Genomic DNA, 23,500 nt, shown 5'->3' with positions numbered 1-23,500 from the left:
TCACTTTGCTCCTCAATGGACTCTGACATACTGGACCATTTCTGTGGGAGCATATGCCACATATTCTCTTAAGACGTGGGCAGGCAATACACCATTTGACAAGAGGGGGCAATGTGTCGAAGAGTAAGGGGCATCAGGAGAACTGATTGTAACACTGGGACCTTTGGTGCCCATTTTAGGGATAGAAATGTCTTCCTAATAGCTCTTTACTGGCTCTGCCAAAAAAAAAGTAATGAGGATGGTGAAAGGCCTTGAGTTCATGTCCTTTATGTGTGGATAAATTGAGTGAACAGGAGCTGTTTTGCTTGAAGAAGACTCAGAGAGGACATGGTGGCTGCCTTCAAGTATTTGTAGAATTGTCACATGAAAGAGAAATTAGGTTGGTTCATCTAGGTCCATGGGAGCAATGGGAAGAGTTTCCAAAAAGGCAAATTTAGGAAAAAAATCCTAACAATGAGTTGTCTAGAGGAGAAAGGGGCTTCCTCCGGAGGCGCTGGCTTTCCTTTCATTGGAAGTCCTCGAGAAGACTAGATGGGTAAACTGCCTGGAAGTAGGCTCTAGAAGGGAGTTTTTCTCTTGGTTATAGATAGGAATGTGTGACCACTACTGTGCCCTCCAGCTTCGAAATTCTGTGATTCAGTCATCATCCTACCATTTCAATATGAGTATTACCCAAAGTTTTGTGCTTGGCCTTCTCTTTTGTCTTGTTTTTGTCTTTCCTTCTTTCTTCCCCTCCTTCCCTCCCCTCCCTTCCCCTCACCTCACATCCTCTCCTCTCTTCTCCTCCCTCCCCTCCCCTTCCTTCTTCTCCCCTCTCTCAGTTCTCACTCTCTTCCTGGGGCACTGCCTGGACCTGTGATTTCATCGATGTAAGGAATTGCCAATGTGGAAACTCCCTCCACCATTCATATTAGCAGCTCATTTATAAGTCAGCATCTTAGATTTCGAATTCCCGGAGGGTATTGGGGAGTTAAGTGATTTGACCGTTGGCACAAAGCTAGTATGTGTTAGAGTCAGGTCTTGAGCCTCGTGGTTCCAGAGGCTGGCCCTCTGTCCGCCATGCCAGACTGACTCTCATCCCTCAAGGATGAGTAAGTAGCCATGTTCCTCAGCTGTAACAAACACCAACCATGTCTATTTTAGAAAGGACAGGGGTTCCATAAAGGGGAAGTATCTCATTCAGGGTCACACAGCAAGCATGTAGCGGGGCCAGGATTAGGACCCTGTTTCTCTGACTTTTCTCTCAACTCCCTGCTGTGACAGCATGGTGCCTCATTATGGTACTCCGGAGAATCTCTCTCTTGGAAGGTAGGAGCCTTTTGTAGTAGTGAAATGGACATTTACTATGGTGTTGCAGATTAGCATGACAACCTGTCACCCAGAAATGGCTAGTTTCACTATCACAGTTCTGACAGCTCACTACACTGTCATTAGATGCTAGATACCTGAAGATGTTTGACAGTGCCTGGTGTCTGAATGGGGAAGGGAAGAAGAAACTTAGATGGACAGAAGAAGGGGCTGAGCCTTTGTCCTCCACTCCATAGAATGAACCTCTTCAGTTCCTAATGGAAATTAAAGGGAAAATAATGCTTCACTATACAAAAATTTGCTTTGCTCATGACCTTTTTGGGAATGCAGCTCTTGTGTAAAGTGAAGTACTGCTGCCAGCTGCTTTAAATTCATTGTTATTTGGAATCTGCCAGCATCAGATGGCCTATGACCTGGGTCATCGAATTTCAAGTAGTTGGCATTCCCCAGCTGACTGGATTGTGCTTTGCCATTAAAATTGCTTGTTTAGTACCAATGATGTGGCTTTTGGATCAGAGAGCCCTTATCTTGGATAACTCCAAATGTGACCAGCAGCTATAAATGGGTAGGAAAGGGGTCTGTGAGGCCGACAGCTCTTCCCCTCATCTTCCCTTCCTGATGGGAGTAGGGGTATAACAGGGGACTCTGACTAGGCCAGAGAAGGCCCCTCCTTCATGGAAGGAGTTATCTCTCCTGCTTGTTGTCCCTTGATTGTATCCTTCCTGGGACAGATGGAGATGGGATCATTCTTGGGATGGAGCAATCTGGGACTCCTTCTGACTCCTGGTCAGTTAGAGGAGAAGAAAGTGGCTGGAGCATAGGCAGGGGAGGTTGTGGACAAATGGGTACCACCAAGTCCAGGAAAACATCCCTCATTCAGACCAGTCTTCCTTCCCCTCAGTTCAACAAGTATTTTATAGATGCCCACTCCTGTCTGTCAGAGTCTGCAGTAGCTAAGAAATTTAAGACCTGGTCCCTAGAACCCAGCCTCAAGAATTCAGCAAAGTCACTAACAATCTAGTTGTTTAATTCAAGTGTGTAGCTTGGTTTGAAGTTTACAACCTCCCCTCCCCTCCCGTCCCCTCTCCTCTTCCTCTTCTTCCTCTTCCTCTCTCCTTCTCCCTCTCTTTTCTTCTCCCTCTCTTTCCTTCCTACAGCATTTTAAGGTTTACGAAACTCTTTACATACATGAGGTCTTTCAATTCTTACCACAACCCTGGGAGATCGATCACTGCAGGTGTTATTACCATTTTATAGATGGTGAAACTGAGGTTCAGAAGTGAAATGACTTGCTCATGGTAACGCAGCCAGTAGGTATTAGGGGCAAGACTAGAAACTGAATCAGCCCTTGCTGATTGCCAAGCCCAGAGTTTTCAGTAACCAGTAGCCAGGCCCCAGCCCTGGTTCTTGGAATAAGCGCCCAGGCTTATCAGACTCAGAACCGGAAGGGAGCTCTGAGATGACTTAGTTAAGCCCTTCATTTGACAGTTGGGGAAACTGAGGCCTAGAGAGATGAAGTGCCTTGCTTGTTAAATGCTTTACTTGATTGTAATCAAAACAAACATTGAATCATCTGAATCCTTTCCGTTAGATTTTTGTTATTCCCTGAGTTTGCCATTAACTAGATTTGACTGGATCTGGGCAAATACCAGTGACAGTCATGATATCACGGTAGGGCTTTATAGGTGAAAGCGCTTCATCTTGTTTGAGCCCCACCCCAACCCTGTGCAGTAGCTGGTACAACCAGTGCCATAGTGGATCGACAGCTGGATTTGACCTGGAGTCAGAAAGAGCTGAGTTCAGATCCCGACTTAGACCTTATAGCTGTGGGACCCTGGGCAAGTCTGCGCTCAACCTTGATTTTCTCATCTGTAAAGCGAGGATACTCATAGCACTTGCTTCCAAGGGTTGTTATGAGGATCAAATGAGATGAGATGATGCATGGAAAGTGCTTCTCTTATACTAAGGAAATGGAGGCAAGATTAAATAACCTGCCTGAAGGTATTGGTTGAACCAAAAGATCATTGGAGAGTGATCTAGCCAGAACCGCTGAGTCCCATGTTAAATACTCTTTCCATTGATCAACACAGCCTCACTAGGCTGCTAAGGAGATAAGCTTGAGCAACCGGCTGCCATGTTTTCTCCATGTACTTTGGCAGCTGTGGAAAATCCAAAGGAAAAGATGGTTTGGAATTGGATTTTAGCAACTCTGTAGCAACATTCTGTCCATTATTGTTTGCATGCAACAAATAGCTTTTCCTGCACATGAACCTCCCCATCAAGAAATGAGTCATTTGTTTGTCCTTCCCTATTCTTTCCTGGGTAGATGGCACATTGCTGGCAAAAGCGAATGTAGCGCCCAGTGTGGATTGGGTTACCGTACTCTAGATATCTACTGCGCCAAGTACAATAGGCCTGAGGGGAAGACGGAGAAAGTGGATGACAGTTTCTGCAGCAGCCACCCCAAACCAAGCAACCGGGAAAAATGCTCTGGAGAATGTAACACGGGAGGTTGGCGGTATACGGACTGGACAGAAGTAAGTCAGTTCTAATCACAGGAATACACACTTTTTATTAAAAAAAAAAATCACTTCTTTACTTTTGTCCATTCCTGGCTTCACATTTTAAAAAAATATTTTATTGAAATCTTTGTTTTCATTTATACACACGCACATACACACACACACACACACACACACGCGCGCGCGCGCGCACGCGTGCACACACATGCTTCCAAGTGTTGGAGCCAGCTAGAGCTGACTTTCAAGAGCTAATTGTTAAATTTTCATTATGAGGATTTACACTTTGGAAATCCAGTAAACTCTACCAAATTAGGGCTTCATTTATTGTTTTATGGATTGTCTAGACTTAAGAAAGTGACAGAGAAAATGTTAATGCAGATGAGACTTAAAAGCACATCTTATGTTTTGGAAAGCCAGCTGTTAAACACTTACTTACTAGCGTACTGCTCTGTGTGTATGTATATGTAATAATTATTTCTAACATCAGCTTCCCCTACCAGAATCCTCCATTGTAACAAATAGAAGCAATGAAGCAAAACCAATTGGCCCTGTCTGATAGTGTATGCAGCATTTCATACCTGTAACACACCTCCTCTCCTCTCTCTCTCAAGGCGGGGGCGGTGTTCATCACCAGTGCTCTGGAAATGTCTTAGGACCATAGATTTTAGGACTGGAAGAGTCCTTAGAGATCATCCAATCCAATGGCCTCCGTTCTTATACATGTGGAAACTGAAGGCCAGAGAGAGAAATTGATCAATTGATCAATTAATTGATCAATATCTTGGAGGAAGTTTGGATTTGACACCAGTTTTGACTCCAGGTCCTTTGACTCCAAAGCCATTGTTCTCTGCTGTGCAGCCCCCTGCCAAGATCGGTCATTACATGGACCTTATTTCTAATGTCTGCTAATTTCACATTATTATATACACTATTCTTTTTATTTAATGTTCCTTGCTTTGCAGCCCTTCACAGTTTAGTGTGATTTTTTTCCCCCTGGCAACATAGTTCTAATGTTGAACTCATCTTGAACATGGTAAATAGACTTCCCTAGTGCCCAGACTTTGGGGACAAGAGACAGGTCAAGGACCCATTTGTTGCCTGCATTTTAAAGACTATAATCAACTATTTCTACAGTAGGAAGAGAGACCAGACCTCTGTAAGAAACTTCCAAGTGAGGAAACTCTCTCCACCAAAGTGAGTCAGTCTCTTCTCTACAGCTTTGAGAGAGCTGCCTGGTCAAGTGATTTGTCCAGGGTCACAGAGCCAGTATGTGTCAAGTGGGACTCCAGTCCAGATCTGGTGATATCTACTTGACCAGGCTACTTCTCACATTCATTATTTTTATTTTTATTTTTATTTTAATTCTCTACAATAGACTATTTTTCAGCACAGGTTGGTCAAAAGTCACAACTCCCTGGAGAACTCAGTCAGGGAGAAAGGCCTTCATTTTCTGTTTCTGTTTTCATTAAGTGCTCCAAGAGCTGTGATGGCGGAACGCAGAGAAGAAGAGCTATCTGTGTGGGCCCTCACAATGACATCCTGGATGACAGTAAATGCAGACACCAGGAGAAGCTCACGGTCCAGAGGTGTCATGAGTTCCTTTGTCCACAGTGGGAATCAGGAGGCTGGTCAGAGGTAGGCTGTGGATGGATGAATGGATGAATGAATGGAAGATTCAGTGGATCAATGAAACAGTTAACATTTACCACATGCCGTGTACCATGCTACATCCTGGGATTACACGTACAAAAGTGAGAAAATCTCATATTATAATATGAGGAGATAACACATATAGATAGGGGACTGAGGCCAAGGAAGGGTGTTTGGGTTTGGTAAGTCAATAAGAGGATGAGTAGAGCCATTGGAGTGTAGATTGACATGCCCTTTCCAGGAGTAATGGAAGTATTGACTTGATTAGGGCTGCAGAGCTTAGGGTGATGGAGTTTGAGTTTTGGTAAACAAAAAGAAGACTGGGTTAAAAAGTGAAGCATGGCTAGGACCTGCTAGATACAGTTGTCCACATGAGATGCTCATTAATCAAAACCGTATGAGTCCCACGGAGAGAGTTTTGGAGCTGAAAGTGTTAAGTCCTCCTGGGGCACAGTCTGTCATCTGGAGTTTACATCAGAATCAAGGTGGCCAAGGTCCTCCATAGCATCCCAGGCTGTTGACAGTCACCCTGAGTTTTGTTTTGCCACTGGACTCTGATGACTCTGGAAGAGAGAGGGAGGCTGATGATTTGCCCAGCTCTCAGTTAAATCCAATTTATGTGCAAGTCAAGATATCAGTCATCTGTGATGTCATTGGACTTCCTCAAAAGGAAGGACGAACAACAACATCAAAAGAGTAGACTATGGCTCGGATGTAAAGTGAAGCATAGCTGGGGCCGACGAAGGACATGCACTGAGTGCTCAAAACTTTCCTTTGTCTGAATGATGATACGATGTCTCCCCCACCCCACTATTACACTCCACTAGCTGATGCAGGTAGACATTCTTAACCTTGGGTCTCCAAACTTATTTTGACAAAATGTATAATTAGTTTCCATTCTAATCTGAGGCATTTTATTTTATTCATTTAAAAATATTATTGTGAGAAGGGGTCCATCAGTGTCATCAGATGGCCAAAGGATTCCATAGTGGGGAAAAAAAAGTCAAAAACTTCCCATCATCATATGCTACAGTCATATATTTAGAGTTTGAAGGGACATTAAAAGCCACTAAGTGCAAACCCCTCATTTTACTGTTGAGGAAACAGAGGCACAGAGCAGCTAGTGGAAGTGCAGATAGGGAAATTTATGCTTGACATGAGGAATAACTTCATGACAACTCAACTTTCCAAGAGTCAAATGGGATGCTTTGGGTCATGGTGGGTTCCCCCTCACGGGAGGTCTTCAAGGCCACCACCAGACAGACGCTTGTTGGAATGATGATTCTTTTTGAGACACATGGTGGCCTGGATGGCCCTGAAGGTCCCTTCCTCTCTGTGCTTCTGGGTTCTTAGACCACTAAATTAGAATCACCTAATCTTCTTTCTGGTAGATATACCACATAAAGGCAAGAATTTACTGGATAAAAATTTAAATACATAGCTTTCACTCCTAAATGGTAGTTTTTCTGTAAGTTCGAATTTCATTCTAAGATCTCTGAAGGCAGGGCTGTTAGTCATTTTCTCTTTGTATTTCCCAGTGCCTAGCACACTGACCTACATATAAATAGATGCTTAATAAGCAGGTGTTGGTTTTGGATTGAATTGGCTATGGACCGATTATCCATTCACTGGACATTACAGCAGTTTAATTAAAACAAGCTATACTTTATGTACTATATAATTTGTTTTTAAGTGCACTCCAATACTGGGCAGGCTGTGTGGGGAGGGACACTTGGACCTAGGAAGGGATCAAGTCTCCCCACCCCCAAAGCCTTGTCCAGGAATACCTTGCGTCGAATACATCCTGTTTTCTGTTTCTCCCTTGCAGTGCTTGGTCACGTGTGGAAAGGGGCATAAGCACCGCCAGGTCTGGTGTCAGTTTGGCGAGGAACGGTTGAATGATCGACTCTGTGACCTTGCCACCAAGCCCACCTCGGTGCAGACCTGTCAACAGCAGGAATGTGCATCCTGGCAAGTAGGGCCGTGGGGACAGGTATTTTAAATGACAAGGTTCTCGACTATGTTCTTTTCTCTCTAGACAGAAGCTGAGAAGGGACGTGCCATTGGAGGGGATTAAACATGTCCCCAGCATGCCATGCATGGACTGGAACTGGTCAGCAGTCAGGCAGACCTAATTTAATTGGCAAAATTATTTTGCCTTGTTCTCTGTGCTGCTGTTTCTTTTGTGGTCCTCGTTGCACACGTCGATCCTGGGGCTTGCAAAGCCGGCCAGAGCCCATAAGCAGTCAGCCGGATTAATGCTAGAGGTCATTCTTGGCTGAGGCTTTCTTAGAGTATGTGTGTTACAAATATAATATGGCATGTCTCTATGAGAAGCAGCTTGGGGTGGTGGGGAAGAAGGCTGGCCTTAGAGTCAGGGAAATGGGTGATCCTGGGCAAGTCACTTAATTTCTAAGTGTCACAGGCAACTCTCTTAGAAATGAATTTGCACCGGATGGAAGGAATTTCCATGCTTGTAACTCCCTTACCATGATGAAGTTGCAGATATGCAACAAAACCCAGTAAAGACAAATAGTGAGAAACAAGCATTGACCCATAGTTACTAGAAGATCTTAGAAGATCTGGATTCAAGGGCTATCTTTGACACATGCTGGCTGTGTCACCCTGGGCAAATAATGGAAACTCTTCTGCCCCCAGAAACCATCTGAGACCTTAAGTTATAAATGAGCTGCCAATCGGGTTCAGTGGAGGGATTTTCCAAAGTAGAATTTCCACCAACGATGGAATTTAAAAACTGGACCCCTCTAAATCATCTGCTACACTAAATACCTGTAAAAGGTGGGAAAGATTCAGAGGGAGGCTTCCCATGAGTGCTGGGTAGAGCCTCATGGAGGAGCTGGGGGAGAATGTGCCCCAAGGGCTGCCCAGAAGAAAACTTTGTCCTGGTTTTTCAATCTGCAGGTGTCCTTACTAGGGAAAGTCATTGAAACATTTAAGTTCCAAGCATATGATGATGACTCAGAATTCTGCCAGTACAGACAGGACTACAGTGGGGTTTCTTTGTATATAAACTCACAATGATTATGAGCCTTAAAAGCCTAACTGTGTGTGCTAAGTCCTAGTCCTCAGTTTAAAAAAAAAAAGAATGAATGAATTTAATCTTGTTATAATAGGTGCTTAATAAATGGTTGTTGGTTTGGATTGAATTGGAGATGGGCCAATTATACATTCACTGTTCATTGCAGCAGTTTAATTAAAATAAATAAGCTATGCTTTGTATGCTATATAATTTATTTTTTTAAAGTGCACTCCAAGACTGGGCAGGTTGTGTGGAAAGTGGGACATTTGGACTTGAGAAAAGGATCAATTCTCTTCCCACACTCCCACCCACAGTATGAATTGTTATCTTCTAACAAGGTGTCAAATTCAAATAGAAACAGATTCCTGTGCCTGCATAAATAATTAGAAAACCACAAATTCACATTATCTAAGTTGTATTATATTTTTTATTTATTTTGTTAAACATCTCCAATTACATTCAAATCTGATTGGGACATCACCTAGTGTTTCTCTGAGTTTGAGGTCTCTGGCTAAAGGACCTTGAGAGGTGATGTGGACCACCTGACTATCACCAGGCAAGAGACAACCCCTGAAGAATAGCTCTTTCCTTTAATATCGCCTTCGTTCAGGCATTGGAGCTGCTTGTCATTGTACTTACCGTCATTAGGTAGAATCACGCTTGCCACAGATTAAGTAGCAATAACTGTATTAAGTTATTGAATGTTCATGTTCAGTCAACATGTATTTATTAAGGACCTATCATGTGCCAGGCACTATGCCATAGGCGCCGGGGGTATAAGCACCAAGAACAAAATAATCTTTAACCACAAGAAGTTTACCTTCCAATGTGAGACAGATGTACCTAAAAATACTCACAGTACAAATATAAATTTAACAAAGACAGATATCTGCAAAGTCATTAAGTACAGGCTACTTTGGAAGGGAGGAATGGGCAGGATCAGGAAAGGCTCATGCACAAGATGGTGCTTAAACAGTATCTTAAAGAGAGGATTCAGTGAAGCAGAGGAAAGAAGGTTGGAAATGCCTTAAGGAATACATCTTCTCTCCCACCTTACCTTCCCCAACACCATCACAACCATCTATTGCTAAGATCATAGACCTAGAACTGAAGGAGGGTCTAACCCAACCCCCCTCATCCTTCTCTAGACTAGTTCTAGGAACTATTTTCCCAAATACGTCTCTCTTTTATGGATATTCTATATTAGAAAAAGCTTGGAATGCCTGAGCAAGACTGAGTAGAAAAGGAGAGTCATTGAACAATTTCCCAATGCCTCTTCTGTCGATAGATGACATTTGGGGAGCCAGGTTGAAGGGCAGAGCACTGCAGGATGCTGTCACATTTTTTGAGTGTGTGTCCATCACGACGAGGAGATTTCTTTTATGTCCCATCTTTATCAGACCAGCTCAGCCTCACTTCACAGCCTTGGGGTCCATTCTTCTACCTGGTTGAGTTCTGGGTTATTTCTGTCTCCAGATCCAGAGAGTCACCTTGTTTACCTTGTGCTAGCCCCTTGACCTCCTTGAGTTGCACGTCCCTGCCCCTTTTTCTTTGTTTTGTGGAGGAGGTTGGGGAGAGAGCCTTGTCTGAGGTCTCTATGCCCTTGATTTTTTTTTTTCTCCAGTGCAGCGTGACTTGCGGCCAAGGCTACCAGATGCGAGCCGTCAAATGCGTCCTTGGAGCTTATTTGTCTATGGTAGATGATAATGATTGTAACGCAGCAACCCGACCAACAGATACCCTGGTAAGAAGGCATTTCCGGGAGGCTGCATGGGGCTCATTTGTGGGCACTGGGATTCGGACAGCGGGCCAGCCGATCACAGTCCTCCGCCTCCCTCGGGTTTGCTTAAGCGGAGTCTGTGGCCCGCTCAGCACATCTGGATGCTTGGCTCAGTGGCCAGGAGCTGAGACCGAATGAAATATTAATTTGTTTCAGGTTCTATTATTTTGATGTTGCAGCATTATTCTGGTTGAGTTAGTATTGGGAAGAGGCAGCATGACATCATGTCTAGAGCAGTGGAGTCAGAACTCAAACAGAAACAGTGGGGGCCCCTAACCCACAGGCTGCATGTTGACTTGGAAAACCACACGTTAACATTATCTGGGTTCCACTGTATGTTTATTTACATTGTCAAATATTCCCCAATTAGGTTTTTATCTGATTCAAGTAGCCCATGTTTGACCTCTCTAGGGGAGAGTGATGCATTTGGAGTCAAGAAGACATAGGTTCAGATCCTGCCTGAGACACTTAATAGTTAAGGTTCTCAAACTGAGTTTCTTAATTTCACTGTGCTTCAGGCAACTCACTCCCCAGGGCTTAGCTACAGAGTCATCTAGAAGTGGTATTCTGTCTAGAGGAAAGCCTCACCCTGGGGCTTCCAAACACTGGAAATCACAAAGTGTGTATGTGTGTGTGTGTGTGTGTCTCTCTGTGTGTCTGTGTGTGTGTGTGTTTAGCTAATTTTTTAGAAAAAAAAAGAAATATTTTGGGGAAAAGCATGTTTATTCCATGACAAATTACATGATGTAGTATATATCAGCATATTTTCTGGTTAAATGAAATAGGGGGAAAGTAATCCTACAAATTAGAGTCTTCTTTCCATTTCTATTATGAAATGTATGTTAACTTATTCCCCATATGTAAGTATCGGGATAGCCCAGTACATTTAGTTTGGGTCCCTCATGTGAACTCTTAAGCCCATGTGGAAATTCAAATGAATTCCTTTTTTGATAGCCACCTATGACTGCAGACTACTTAACTTAAAACAAATGATTACCATGGCCTATAGAAGTGTTAACACAATTCTAATTAATTTTCTGTTATGGACACCAGCTGTTGGGGCTTTGACCTAACATAAAATTATCTCATGAGTATACTATTACCCAGTGTGTCAAGCTTCCTTTTTTCTTTATTAAAACTTTAAACGTACCAAATTTTATTAATTCCAAATAACATAAAATTGTAAACATATTTCAAAAGCTGATTCTTTCTGTGGCACAGCATTTGGATTCAGTTCAGGGCTGAGGATGGTTCCTTCTAACATGAGGTTCCCATTTTGTCTTTGGTTTTCCCCTGGCGTAAAGACCCTTTATATGCTCAACTCTTTAGTATGCTATTGATGGTGAGATTGCCTGTTCTGATGTTGAGCACAGGAATGCATAAAATGAATGGATAAATGAAAAAAAAAACATTTATTAAGCACTTACTATGTGCCAGTCACTGTGCTAAGCACCAGGAATGCAAAAATAAGACAGTCCCTGTCCTCAAGAAGCTCACCTTTTAATCATATAATGGAGCTATAAAAGAGTTGGCGAGGGTATACATATGTCATAGAGAGGCTAGAAAGTGTCATGGCAGGCCTGGGAATGGGCAAGATAGGATAAAAGCTCCCATATTAGAGTCTAGGACTCAGAGACAGCCCATTATAACAATAATAGCTAACATTTATCTAGAACTCCAAAGTTTATAAATGTATTGCATATATCATTTCATTTGAACCCCACAACAGCCCTGTGAGATGAGTGCTATTCTTATCTGGGTTTTTCGCATGAGAAGACAGAGGCCAAGAAGACTTAGGTGACTAAGTCAGGCTACCACAGCTATTAAATGTTGAGGCAGCATTCCAAGTCAAGTCTTCCTGACTCCACATCAAAAATGCTACCCATTATTCCACCTAATATCTCTCACTGTTTATCCTTGTGCTTTATCTAAGCATTTGGATTTTAGACTTTATATAGACAAATTTACTTCAGTACATGGAAACTTCCTCATTCAAGAGCATGTTGGATACTGTACCAGATAAGATATCCAGAAAGAGCCCCTACCCTCCATACTGGATATTGGTCATACATACCCTTTGCCTCTTTCTTTAATTCAGCAATATGGAATATACTATACTGTGTAATGGTTTTCTGATTACAATTCGGTCTATAAGAGAATGATTATAAAGAAAAAACAAATGAAATTTGACTGATGTTTTTAGACCAGCTCAATAAAATGGAGCAAATTCCATTTCAATTCAGTTTTTGGAATCACGATGTATGTAGAATTTTCTGACCATAAAGAGGAGGTGTTGGAAGAGTACTCGCTTTGAGATCAAAGGACCTGAGTTCATATCTGGCCTCTGGCATGTATTACATGTATGACCCCAGACAAATCTCTTAACCTTTCCGTATCTAACTTTCCTTATCTGTGAAGTAAGTAGAACTAGAAGGGTTCTAAGGGCCCTTCTAGCTAAATCTGTGGTCTTACAAATTTGAAGTATGTTATCCATACTTATCAAATCCAGAACTTTTTGACCATGGACTTAGTAAAATGACCCATGTCTGACAGCATATATATGCTTTCTACACCTGTAGGACTCCCCTCCCCTCCCCTCCCCTCCCTTAACCAAAAGGAAGGATGCATATTTCATCCTTTGTTCTCTAAGCCTAAGATTGGTCATTGCCATGAACATCTGGATACCTTTTCCTGTTACTTTCTATTATATAATTGTAGTCATTGTATATGCATTCTTCCATTCTGCTTTCTTTACTCTGCATCAGTTTATATAAGTCTTCCTATGATTCTCTGAATTCCTCCTATTTTCAACATCTTTGCCCGTGCATTCTCCTCTGCCTGGAATAGGAATAGGTCCCTGGGCATCTCTACTTGGTGAAGTTTTACCTATGCTATGAGTATCAGATCAAAATCTTCTTCCTTAGTTTTAAAAAAGGAGCTACCCTTATTCTTTCTTAGTTCTCCTTCACCTACAAGGGGATTTCTTCCTGTTTTCAACCCTATGTAGTTTGTATATTTCTTGTAGTACTTCTCTTCTGACTTATATTATAGTGATTGGTGTATTTGTTTTGATACCTCCTCCCTGATGGGGGCAGGAACTGAATCTTATACCTTCATATCCCAGATACCCAGTGTGTTGTATTGCACATCCTAGGTACTTAATCAAACAAACTAAATTGAATTAACTTATTTTTGTGTGTGTGTGTTTATTAATTTATTTTGATTTATCAACAATCACTTCCATAAGCTTTTGAGTTTAAAATTTTTCTCCCCATCCCTCCCTATCTCCCTTCTGAAGATGGCGCACAATCTAACATAGGCTGTACATATACATTCTTACTAAACATATTTTCACATTAGTGATGTTGTAAGAAGTAGAATTAATAGGAGGAACCACCAGAAAGAGGAAACAAAACACAACAGAAGAAAAAAAATAGCAAATAGTATGCTTTGATCTGCATTCATACTCCATAGTTCTTTCTTTGGGTGCGGATAGCATTTTCCATCATGAGGCTTTTGGAGATGTCTTAGATCCTTGTATTGCTGAGAGGGGTTAAGTCTATCAATATTAGTCATCGCACAACATGGCTGTTATTATGTACAATGTTCTCCTGGTTCTGTTCACTTCACTCAGCATCAAATCATACAAGTCTTCCCAGGTTTATCTGAAGTATGCCTGTTCATCATTTGTTATATAGCACAATAGTATTCCATTACATTCATATATCACATTCACAATTATGATAACTATCTGTGTCTTTTTCTTCATCCTCCTCCCGCCATTTATGCTTTTCGTTCTCCTTTCTCCTTTTCCCTCCTCACTAATGTTTTGCTTTTGATCACCTCCTCCCTCAGTCCTACCTCCCTTCTATTAGCCCCCTCCCTTTTCTTTCCCCTTTTCCTTCCTACTGCCTATAGGACATGTTAGATTTCTCCCCCCCCCCCATTCTCCTGTAGGTTAAGACAGATTTCCACACCCAATTGAGTGTGTATGTTATTCCCTCCTTAAGTCAAATCCTAAGAGAATAAGATTCACTCATTCCCTCTCACCTTCCTCCATTTCCCCTCCACTATAAGAGTCTTTTCTTTTCTGTTTCATTTTTGTGGGGTAATTTACCCCATTCTACCTTTCCCTTTCTCCTTCTCCTAGTATATTCCTCTCTCACCCCTTAATTTTATTCTTCAGATATGACCCCTTCATTTTCAACTCATCCTGTGCCCTCTATCTATCTATATCTATATATATGTACATATGACTTTTTCCCCTCCAACTACCCTAATACTGACAAAGGTCTCATGAGTTACAAATGTCATCTTTCCATGCAGGAATGTAAACAGCTCAACCTTAATAAGTCTCTTGTGATTTTCTCTTTCCCGTTTACCTCTTCATGTTCCACTTGAGTCTTGTATTGGAAAATCAAATTTTCTATTCAACTCTGGTCTTTTCATCAAGAATGCTTGAAAGTCCTCTATTTCACTGAATGACCATTTTCCCCCTGAAGGATTATACTCAGTTTTGCTGGGTAGGTGATTCTTGGTTGTAATCCTATCTCCTTTGCCCTCCGGAATATTATATTCCATGCCCTGTGGTCCCTTAATGTTGAAGCAGCTAAATCTTGTGTTATCCTGATTGTGTTTCCACAATACTTGAATTGTTTCTTTCTGGCTGCTTGTAATATTTTCTCCTTGACCTGGGAACTCTGGAATTTGGCTACAATATTCCTAGGAGTTTTCCTTTGGGGATCTCTTTCAGGAGGAGATCGGTGGATTCTTTCCATTTCTATTTTGCCCTCTGGTTCTAAAATATCAGGACAGTTTTCCTTGATAATTTCTTGAGAGATGATGCCTAGGCTCTTTTTTTGATCATGGCTTTCAGATAGTCCAATAATTTTTAAATTCTCTCTCCTGGATCTATTTTCCAGGTCAGTTGCTTTTCCAATGAGATATTTCACATTGTTTTCTAATTTTTTATTCTTTTGAATTTGTTTTACAGTGTCTTGATTTCTCATAAAGTCACTAGCTTCCAATTGCTCTATTCTAATTTTCAAGGAAATATTTTCTTCAGTAAACTTTTGGACTTCCTTTTCTATTTGGCCAATTTTGCTTTTTAGGGCATTCTTTTCCTCATTGGCTTTTTGGACCTCTTTTGCCATTTGGGTTAGGCTATTTTTTAAGGTATTATTTTCTTTAGTATTTTTTTGGGTCTCCTTTAGCAAGTTGTTGACTTGTTTTTCATGATTTTCTTGCATCACTCTCAGTTTTTCCTCTATTTCTCTTACTTGCTTCTCAAAATCCCTTTTGAGCTCTTCCAAGGCCGGGGACTGATTCGTATTTTTCTTGGAGGCTTTGGATGTAGGACCTTTGACTTTGTTGTCTTCTTATGGTTGTATGTTTTGATCTTCTTTGCCACCAAATTAAGATAATATAGTCTGACTCTTTTTGTGCTGCTTACTCATGCCAATTACTTGAGTTTTAAACTCTTTGTTAAGGTAAAAGTCTGCTTCCAATGTGAAGAGTGTACTGTCCCAAGCTTCGGGGGTGTGTACAGCTGTTTTCAGAGGTGCTTCTAGGTACCTGTAAATTTTCAGTTCTTCCAACGTGGTATGATAAGGGGCAAGGTGTTTCCTCTCCACCGCCACAACAAACTTCACCATGCCAGTGCTCCTCCTCGCCGCAGGACCGCCCCTCAGAACTGTGACCCAGATCCAAGCACTGGTAAAGCAAGAGATTCCTGCCTCAGCAGTGGCAAAGAGATCCTTGCAATCCCCCTCTGATCAGCCACTCGATTCCCCCTCAGTCTGTGGGCCGGAAGCTCAGGAAACAGTTGCTGTCCCAGGCCACGCTCAAGACTTGCGGCTGAGACCTAGCTCTTTTCTCACAGCAGTCACAGACTTTTCCCACTGACCTTCTAAGTTGTCTTTGGCGTTTGTGGGTTGAGAAGTCTGGAAACCACCACACCTGCCCATGATTCAGTCCTCTGAGGCCTGCTCCAGGGTCGCTGCGGCCTGCGTGCCCACGCCAAACTGCGCTCCTCTCCCCACCCAGCGCAATATACCTTTCCGATCAGCCATTCAGGCTGTCTTTGGCTGGAAATTTGTTTCACTTTGTCTTTTTGTGGGTTCTGCTGCTTTAGAATTTGTTTAGAGCCATTTTTTTAGGTATTTGGAGGGCTTTGGGAGAGAGCTCAAGACAGTCACTGCTTTCCCTCCGCCATCTTGGCTCCACCCCCTCTGAATTAACTTATTATATGAAGAGGATGTCTCACAGGATTTTATGCTTTGGAGGTGGCATCCATTACCTCCATTTTTAAAAAAAATTGGGAGTTTAAGTGTATTGTAAACTAATCAAGTGTCAGCAGCATGATATGGCCAGCTTCCAAAGCTATGGCAACCTTATGAGAAGACTGGTATCTAGGAATAAAGAGGTAAGAGTCCCTCAGCATTCTGCCATGGTTATCTATAGCTAGATTATTGTGCTCAAGTATGGGAGCCCCATTTCAAGAACATTGAGCAGCTGCAGAATAGCCAGAGCTGGGTATCAAAAATCGTATAGGATCTTGAGTCCCTGAAGGAAGTAGGGAAGGTGAGCCTACAGAAGAGATGACTAGGGGTATAGGGGCATGAGTGCAGTCTTCCAATATTTGACGGGCCATCAAATGAGAACAGAATTTGCCTTGTTTTGTTTGGCTCCTGAGGACAGGAACAGGACAGAAGAGGCGGATTGAGACTTGATGTCAAGAAAAGCTTGCTAGCAGTTGGAGCTGTCCAAAAGTGGTATGGACTGCCATGGGAGGTCATCAGGTAGAGTCTTCCTTTTTAGAAGGTGAGATTTAAAGAATTATCAGGCATCTCATAGAGGGGATTCTCATTCAGGTAGGGACTAGATGGCCACAAAGGCACATCTCAATTCTGAAATCCTGGATGTGTGTGAAGGGCCTGGTCTAAAGTCGCACAAGTTGTTAGTGGAAGACTCAAGACTTTCCAAGATTCCTTTCCTCCACATGTTTCTATAATATAGCCACCCAAACTCACATGTGCTCTTTTCATGGATAGGACTGTGAATTAGTGCCTTGCCAACCTCCACCAGCTGCGCCAGAAGCAAGAAGAAGTGCTAGCGTTCAAAGAACCCAATGGAGATTTGGATCTTGGACTCCAGTAAGGAATTGAATGAATGAAGAGGTTGGGGGCAGGGGAGAGAGGATGAGTGAAGAGTGATGGATGGGACTTTTTTTTGGATGTGATTATTAACACTGGGCCACTGCCCAGCGAGAGAGTTTTCACAATATGTCTTCATGTCTGTCATCCCCAGTGCTCGGCCACATGTGGAAAAGGAACCCGGATGAGATACGTCAGCTGTAGGGATGATGAGGGCTCAGTGGCAGATGAGGAAGCCTGTTCTACCCTCCCTAGGCCATCAGCAAAGGAAGTGTGTGCCGTGACCCCTTGTGGGCAGTGGAAGGCCTTGGATTGGAGCCCTGTAAGCAAGGGAATGATGGATTTGGGGCTGGGGTGATTGGGTTTGGGCAGAGGTGGTGGTGGTGGCATCAACATGATAGAGACCCCTGTTTCATTTAACAAAAGCTGGATTATAATAGTTGGATTTATTTTGTGATTTCCCTCCCACTACCATCATGCTGCTGTCTGTGTCCATGCAGTACCCTTTTGCCATCTTCACAAAATGCACATTTTTTTCTTCCACGTATGACCATATGACGGCCGTGTTTCCTTTCTGAATGTCCATCACAGTGCTCCGTGTCCTGTGGACAAGGTAGGGCGACTCGGCAGGTGGTATGTGTCAACTACAGCAACCAGGTAGTTGACCAGAGTGAGTGTGACGTGGATTATATCCCAGAAACGGAACAGGACTGCTCCATGTCACCCTGCCCACGCCACAGCCATGACCGAGACCTACCCCAGCACCCCTTCCAAAATAAGGACTATCGCTCCAGAAGTGCCAACCCCAGCCGCACCCATGTGCTCAGTGGCAATCAGTGGAGAACCGGACCCTGGGGGGCAGTAAGTATTCGCAAAGACACTTCTCTGCTTCGTTGGCTCAACTCTAGTGAGTGGAGTCTGGGGAAACTGACTTAAGGCATCATTAGAGTTTTGCTCTGGTCTCCATGCAATCGCACTGGTGCATTTTGATTTGATTTAGACAAACTATAAAAGCGGAATTGTGGGAGCTGATGTCTGGCCACACGATAGGGTTTACATGCACCTATTAAGTTGCAATGACTTTAGGGACATCACTCCTGTGGAGTAGTGAGCTTTCTGCTGTAAGATGAGTGTTACGGTCTGATGGTCCACAGGGGGGACATTGGGACTGTGATTATGATAGATCTTCCAAGAGACTGACAGCTCTGATCTGTGGGGAAATTAAGCAGAGAGGGAAACTTTTCGAGAAGGAGAGTTTGAAATGAAAGCAATTTTCTTCCTTGCTATCTTCAAGATGAATGCACTCTCACAATGACATAGCTGGCTATGGGACTGGAGGAAGATTATTACCCTGGATTAGGAGGTAAATGCTAGTGTAGCTAATGTGATTGACATGATGAACAGGTAAATTAGCAAGAATATTTAAAACTAGCAAAGGGAAATGGGCATTGGGGAATTCTCTTTCTCTCTCTCTCTCTCTCTTTCTCTCTCTCTCTCTCTCTCTCTCTCTCTCTTTCTCTCTCTGTCTCTTCTCTCTCCTCTCTCCTCTCTCTCTTCTCTCTTCTCTCTTTCTCACCAAAAGTAAATGATGAAGTGAAATACCAAGAAACTGCTTTATTTCATGGAGAGACAGTTGAGCTTAATGGAAAATGTAGTGATCCTAGCTATTCTCTGACCTGTGTAAAGACAGTAGGAATTTACTCATTGCTTGTTGTGAAGTCATTGCTGTCGTGTTTAACTCTTTGTGACCCCATTTGGGGTTTTCTTGAGAAAGATACTGGAGTGGTGTGCCATTTTTTTCCAGCTCATTTTGCAGATGAGGAAACTAAGGCAAGCAGGGTTAAGCAACTTGCCCAGGGTCACACAGCTAGTAAGTGTTGGAGGCCGGATTTGAGCTCACAGAAATGAGTCCTGACTCCAGGCAGGGGCACTCTATTCACTGCGCCACCTTTATGCAATTACCTTTTAAAGAAATGGTTTCTTATCCATTCTGTTGCCTTCCTCTGAATGGTTGTATCTAATTACTTAATGGGTTGAAGAGCATTGGACTTGAGAAGAAAGGCGTCAGTTTTCTGCTATGAGAGTGATTCAGTAAGTTGGCTTTATTTGGGGCAGAGGAGGGAGGATACTTCTGCCTGAAAGTTCTGTACATACCAGACTTTGATCTTCTTCCCCTCTTTCCTCCCCTTTTCTCTCCTCCCCCCACCTTATCTTTCTTTTCATAGGTCATAAAGGATTTAGGCTTTGAGGGATTAAAGAGTGGCTAATGGAGATAATCTCTGAGTACCCCATGATTCTTCCTGTTTCAAGAAATTCAAAACCCATACCCATGCATCTTAATGATAGCTCTTAATGCTTCCCCAGAGAAAGATGCAATTATTATTTGGGACAACTTCGGCCACCTTGTCTTCCTTTCAGGATTAAAAACCTTGCCTCTGGGCAGCTTTCCAATTCCTTTAGGATTTGGTCCATTGACTCTTCCAGCACTGGCCAATCCCATTCTTCCTCCTTTGTGCACAGAGGCTTTAGGCCTAACTAAGTAAGGCTGTCCAGTTTTGGTTTGACACAACTACTCTGCTCTGCTCCTTAGGATGACTGAGTGTTCATAAAGCCTTTATAGACTAAGAATCTGGAGTCACCAATGAAGTATGGTTGGAATGGGAAGTCCATTTTGTAAGGGATGAATGAAGAGTTCCCGTCTTTTTTTTTAAATGAATGCAGAAAAATAGTCCTTGTCTGCAACTCACTTGCGAACAGTGCAGCTCTCCAGAGCTCTAGCCTTCTCGTCAAAGGATCAGTTGATGGGACGATAGTGTTCCCTTATGCTTCCATCAGTCTTGCTTGCATCTAACTGATGTGGAGAGAGAGTGGCAGAAAGGCTTTTTTTTTTTTTTTAATGTGATCACCCAGGGAGCACAGGAAGCTTTATAGCAGAATCACAGGTGTTCAGATTACTGAGCACCTATAAATGTCAGAGGAAAGTTCTGGTTGGCAGGAGGGATGGATCACTGGGTTCCAGAGTTACGGTGGCTATCCAAAGGAATGTCAAATAAAACTGGTTAGAATTGTAAGCAGAGCTGTAAGATAGACATTTGGGCATACATTGGTATAAATTCCTGAATCTGACCTTGGCTAAAACATTTAATCTCTGAGTGTCCCCAGGCAAATCTATGAGACTGGAGTTCCTGACACCGATGAAATTGCAGGTCAAGGACTAAATAAACACTTAAGCAAAAGAGTTAAAAATTTACTGAGTATCTGCCAACTACCCTGGAGAGTAAAGTCATGGAAAGAGCCCTGACTTGGAGTCAGGGGACCTCAGTTCAAATCTCAGCTCTGCTACCACAGAATTTAAGCAACTTGCCCAGGGCCGACCCAGATATTTAAATAGTTACTTGATTTCTCTGATTTCGCATCAGTGCAATGATGGGGTTGGACTAGATCGTCTCCTCCACTAAAGCTCTGAACCTCCACGCAATACTGGGCTGGGCACTGAGGAAAACGGGGAGGAAACATCTGACGTGTCACTGCCCTTGAGAACCAGACAGCCTTGTTGAAGAGATGAGATAAGGAACCAAAACAACTTGAGAACTCTATAAAGTTGGATATAATCAAAGGATAAGCAATACAGGCCAGCGCTAGATTTAATAGAATTCCACCACGAAGGCTCCATTTCTGTTACTGAAGTCCTGCAGAGTTGAGTGAGGCACGTAGACATCAATGGCTGCCTCAGGATCACATATCGCTTAAACATTTAACAAGCATTAATTCACTGCCTACGTGTGCCAGGCATTGCGCTAAGTGCCAGGGATTCAAAGATTAAAAAGAAACAAACCAACAAACCCCACACTCTGACCTTGAGGAGCATTTTTCTATTGGAGGAAATAGGAGAAAACAACATGTCTATATATACATATGTGTTAAATAAAAAGATAAATCTGTGGAAGAAGACAAAATAATAAGCTAGCATTTATATAGTGCTTCATGGTTTGCCAAGTACTTTATCTCATTTGGTTCTCACAACAACTCTCTGAGGTAGGTGATATATTATCCTCATTTTACACATAAGGAAACTGAGGCTGTGAGATGTTAAGTGACATGCCCAGGGTCACATAGGTAGTAAGTACCTGAAGTAGGATTTGAACTCTCAAAGTTCAACACTCCCCTATGTTACTGAGCTCTACCAACAACTGGGAGGGGGAGAGCAGGAAAGATGTCCTACAGACACACAGATGAATTAAGTAGCAGAGCTGAGGGATGGACCCAGGTTTTCTTGATTCCCAGTCCACCACCCCATCTTTTTAGAGTGTCAAAATATAAGCAGTGTCATCAATGTAGGAACAACTGGAAGTGTGTTTGTCTTTCAGTTCTCAAAGACAAGGAGTCTCTTCTGACACATTTACGCAGGGCTCAGAATTCATACTAGATTACTTAGTATTTATATTGAATGAAAGGGAGGGAGGGAGGAGAGGAAAAAAGAGGGGGGGAGGAAAGGAGAGGGTAGGACAAGAGGAGAGAGGAGGGAAGAAGAGTGGTTAGGAGTGGGGAATAGAAGAGAAGAAGAGAGGAGGGGAGGGGTGAGAAGGAAAGGAAGGAGAAGGGAGGATAAGAGCTGGAGAGGAGAGGAGGGGAGAAGAGAAGATAGGATTGGGGAGGAGAGGAGAAGATAGGACAGGAGGGAGGGAAGGAAGGATGATGAGAGAGGAGAGGAGAGGAGGTGAGAGTAGGGGAGGGCAAAGCAGAGGAACTGTACTAAGTGCTGGGGACACAACTATCAAATACAAAGCTCATTTCCCTCAAGGATTTGCATTCTAATGGGGGATATTCCAACACATATAGGAAGCGGTGGACAAAGAGTGGTGTTTTGGTTTGTAAAGTTGCACAAGATGGCATGGCCAGAAGAGCCCCAGCGTGGTCCATCTTTTCCATACCCAATGTCAGAGTTAATTTCATTTGTTTCTAGAACTGGCCAAGATGGGAGAGGCATCTGAAAAATCACAAACACCAGTATTTTGAAGGCCATCCATAGCATATAGACCAAAATTCTTTGGAGATATAACATGGGATTCATGTGAACTGGACAGTACAAACACATACACAAACACATTTGTTCATATCAGATTGATTCCCTAGTGAAAAATAATAATCTACAGCATATGTAAACTGGTGTTGAAGATAACAATTTAAAAACAAAAACAACCCCTGTTTGACCAGAGAGGGCAAGGACTGTAATTTCCAACAGCAGCTAATGGCAATGGGCAAGAGGACCGAGGGAGGGAAAGAAATACTTTGGTGTGAGATGAAGCTAGAGAAGTAATGATATTTGCTGTTTCAAAATAATAGCATTTGTGTGGGGTTAGATAAGGCTTAAAAATTCAATATCTGAACAAAGACCTCGAAATTGTTGCTGATTCCACTCAAGGCTTGTAGGATCTTGGGAACTGGGTTGCTTTTGTAACAGATGGTTCTTTTATAGGTGAATCAGGCTAGTTTGAAGAGGGGGAGCTAGCAAACACATAGAGAGTTTAGAAAGATAAGGAAATTATGCAAAGGAGAAAATACTCCTGAGATGCAGATAAAATGAGAAAGCTATGCAAAGACAGCATGGGAAGTTACTATAGTGCATTGTTGGGTCTATGAAAAGCATGATGGGAAATAATGAGGATCAAATGTTTCTGGAGGGAGATCTGACCATATGGATTTGACCAGAACATATTTGGAGAAGTGAAAACGTAATGAGCTACTACTATGAAACATTGGGAAAGGGTTGGAAAGAAAACAGGTAGTCACAGGCATTATATTAAAGCTCCCTTACCTGCTCATTGATTTAAACCTAGAAAGGACCTTAGAGGTCATCTCATCCAGCCCTCTTTTTACAGAGGGAAAGATCAAGTCCCAGTGATATTAACTGACTTGCCCAAGGTTATACAATGATAAATGGCTGGGTGAGGATTGCAGGCCAGATCCTCCAACTTTAAAGCCAGAACCTCTGGGTGTGGTAATGTGATCATTGTGAAGAACAGCCCTTTCTTTCCATACTTAAGTA

At 42.6% G+C, this 23,500-nt stretch overlaps 1 protein-coding gene across 3 annotated transcripts in view; it reads left to right on the top strand.

The window, feature by feature from the left end:
* ADAMTS9 (ADAM metallopeptidase with thrombospondin type 1 motif 9) overlaps positions 1–23,500 on the top strand; it is a 195,313-nt gene that overhangs the window by 86,815 nt on the left and 84,998 nt on the right. For all 3 annotated transcript variants that reach the window (XM_027863777.1, XM_027863776.1, XM_027863778.1), the window contains 7 exons: positions 3,635–3,845; positions 5,301–5,465; positions 7,309–7,473; positions 10,145–10,264; positions 17,353–17,454; positions 17,609–17,776; positions 18,046–18,315. In XM_027863777.1, the coding sequence (XP_027719578.1) occupies positions 3,635–3,845; positions 5,301–5,465; positions 7,309–7,473; positions 10,145–10,264; positions 17,353–17,454; positions 17,609–17,776; positions 18,046–18,315 (1,201 nt within the window). The remainder of the gene's footprint in view (positions 1–3,634; positions 3,846–5,300; positions 5,466–7,308; positions 7,474–10,144; positions 10,265–17,352; positions 17,455–17,608; positions 17,777–18,045; positions 18,316–23,500) is intronic.

The sequence above is a fragment of the Vombatus ursinus genome, unplaced genomic scaffold (assembly GCF_900497805.2).
Source record: "Vombatus ursinus unplaced genomic scaffold, bare-nosed wombat genome assembly UNPS02014773.1, whole genome shotgun sequence".
In the NCBI taxonomy this organism is placed as follows: domain Eukaryota; kingdom Metazoa; phylum Chordata; class Mammalia; order Diprotodontia; family Vombatidae; genus Vombatus; species Vombatus ursinus.
Note: the sequence above shows the minus strand (reverse complement) of the source record. Positions and strands in the feature narration are given on the sequence as shown.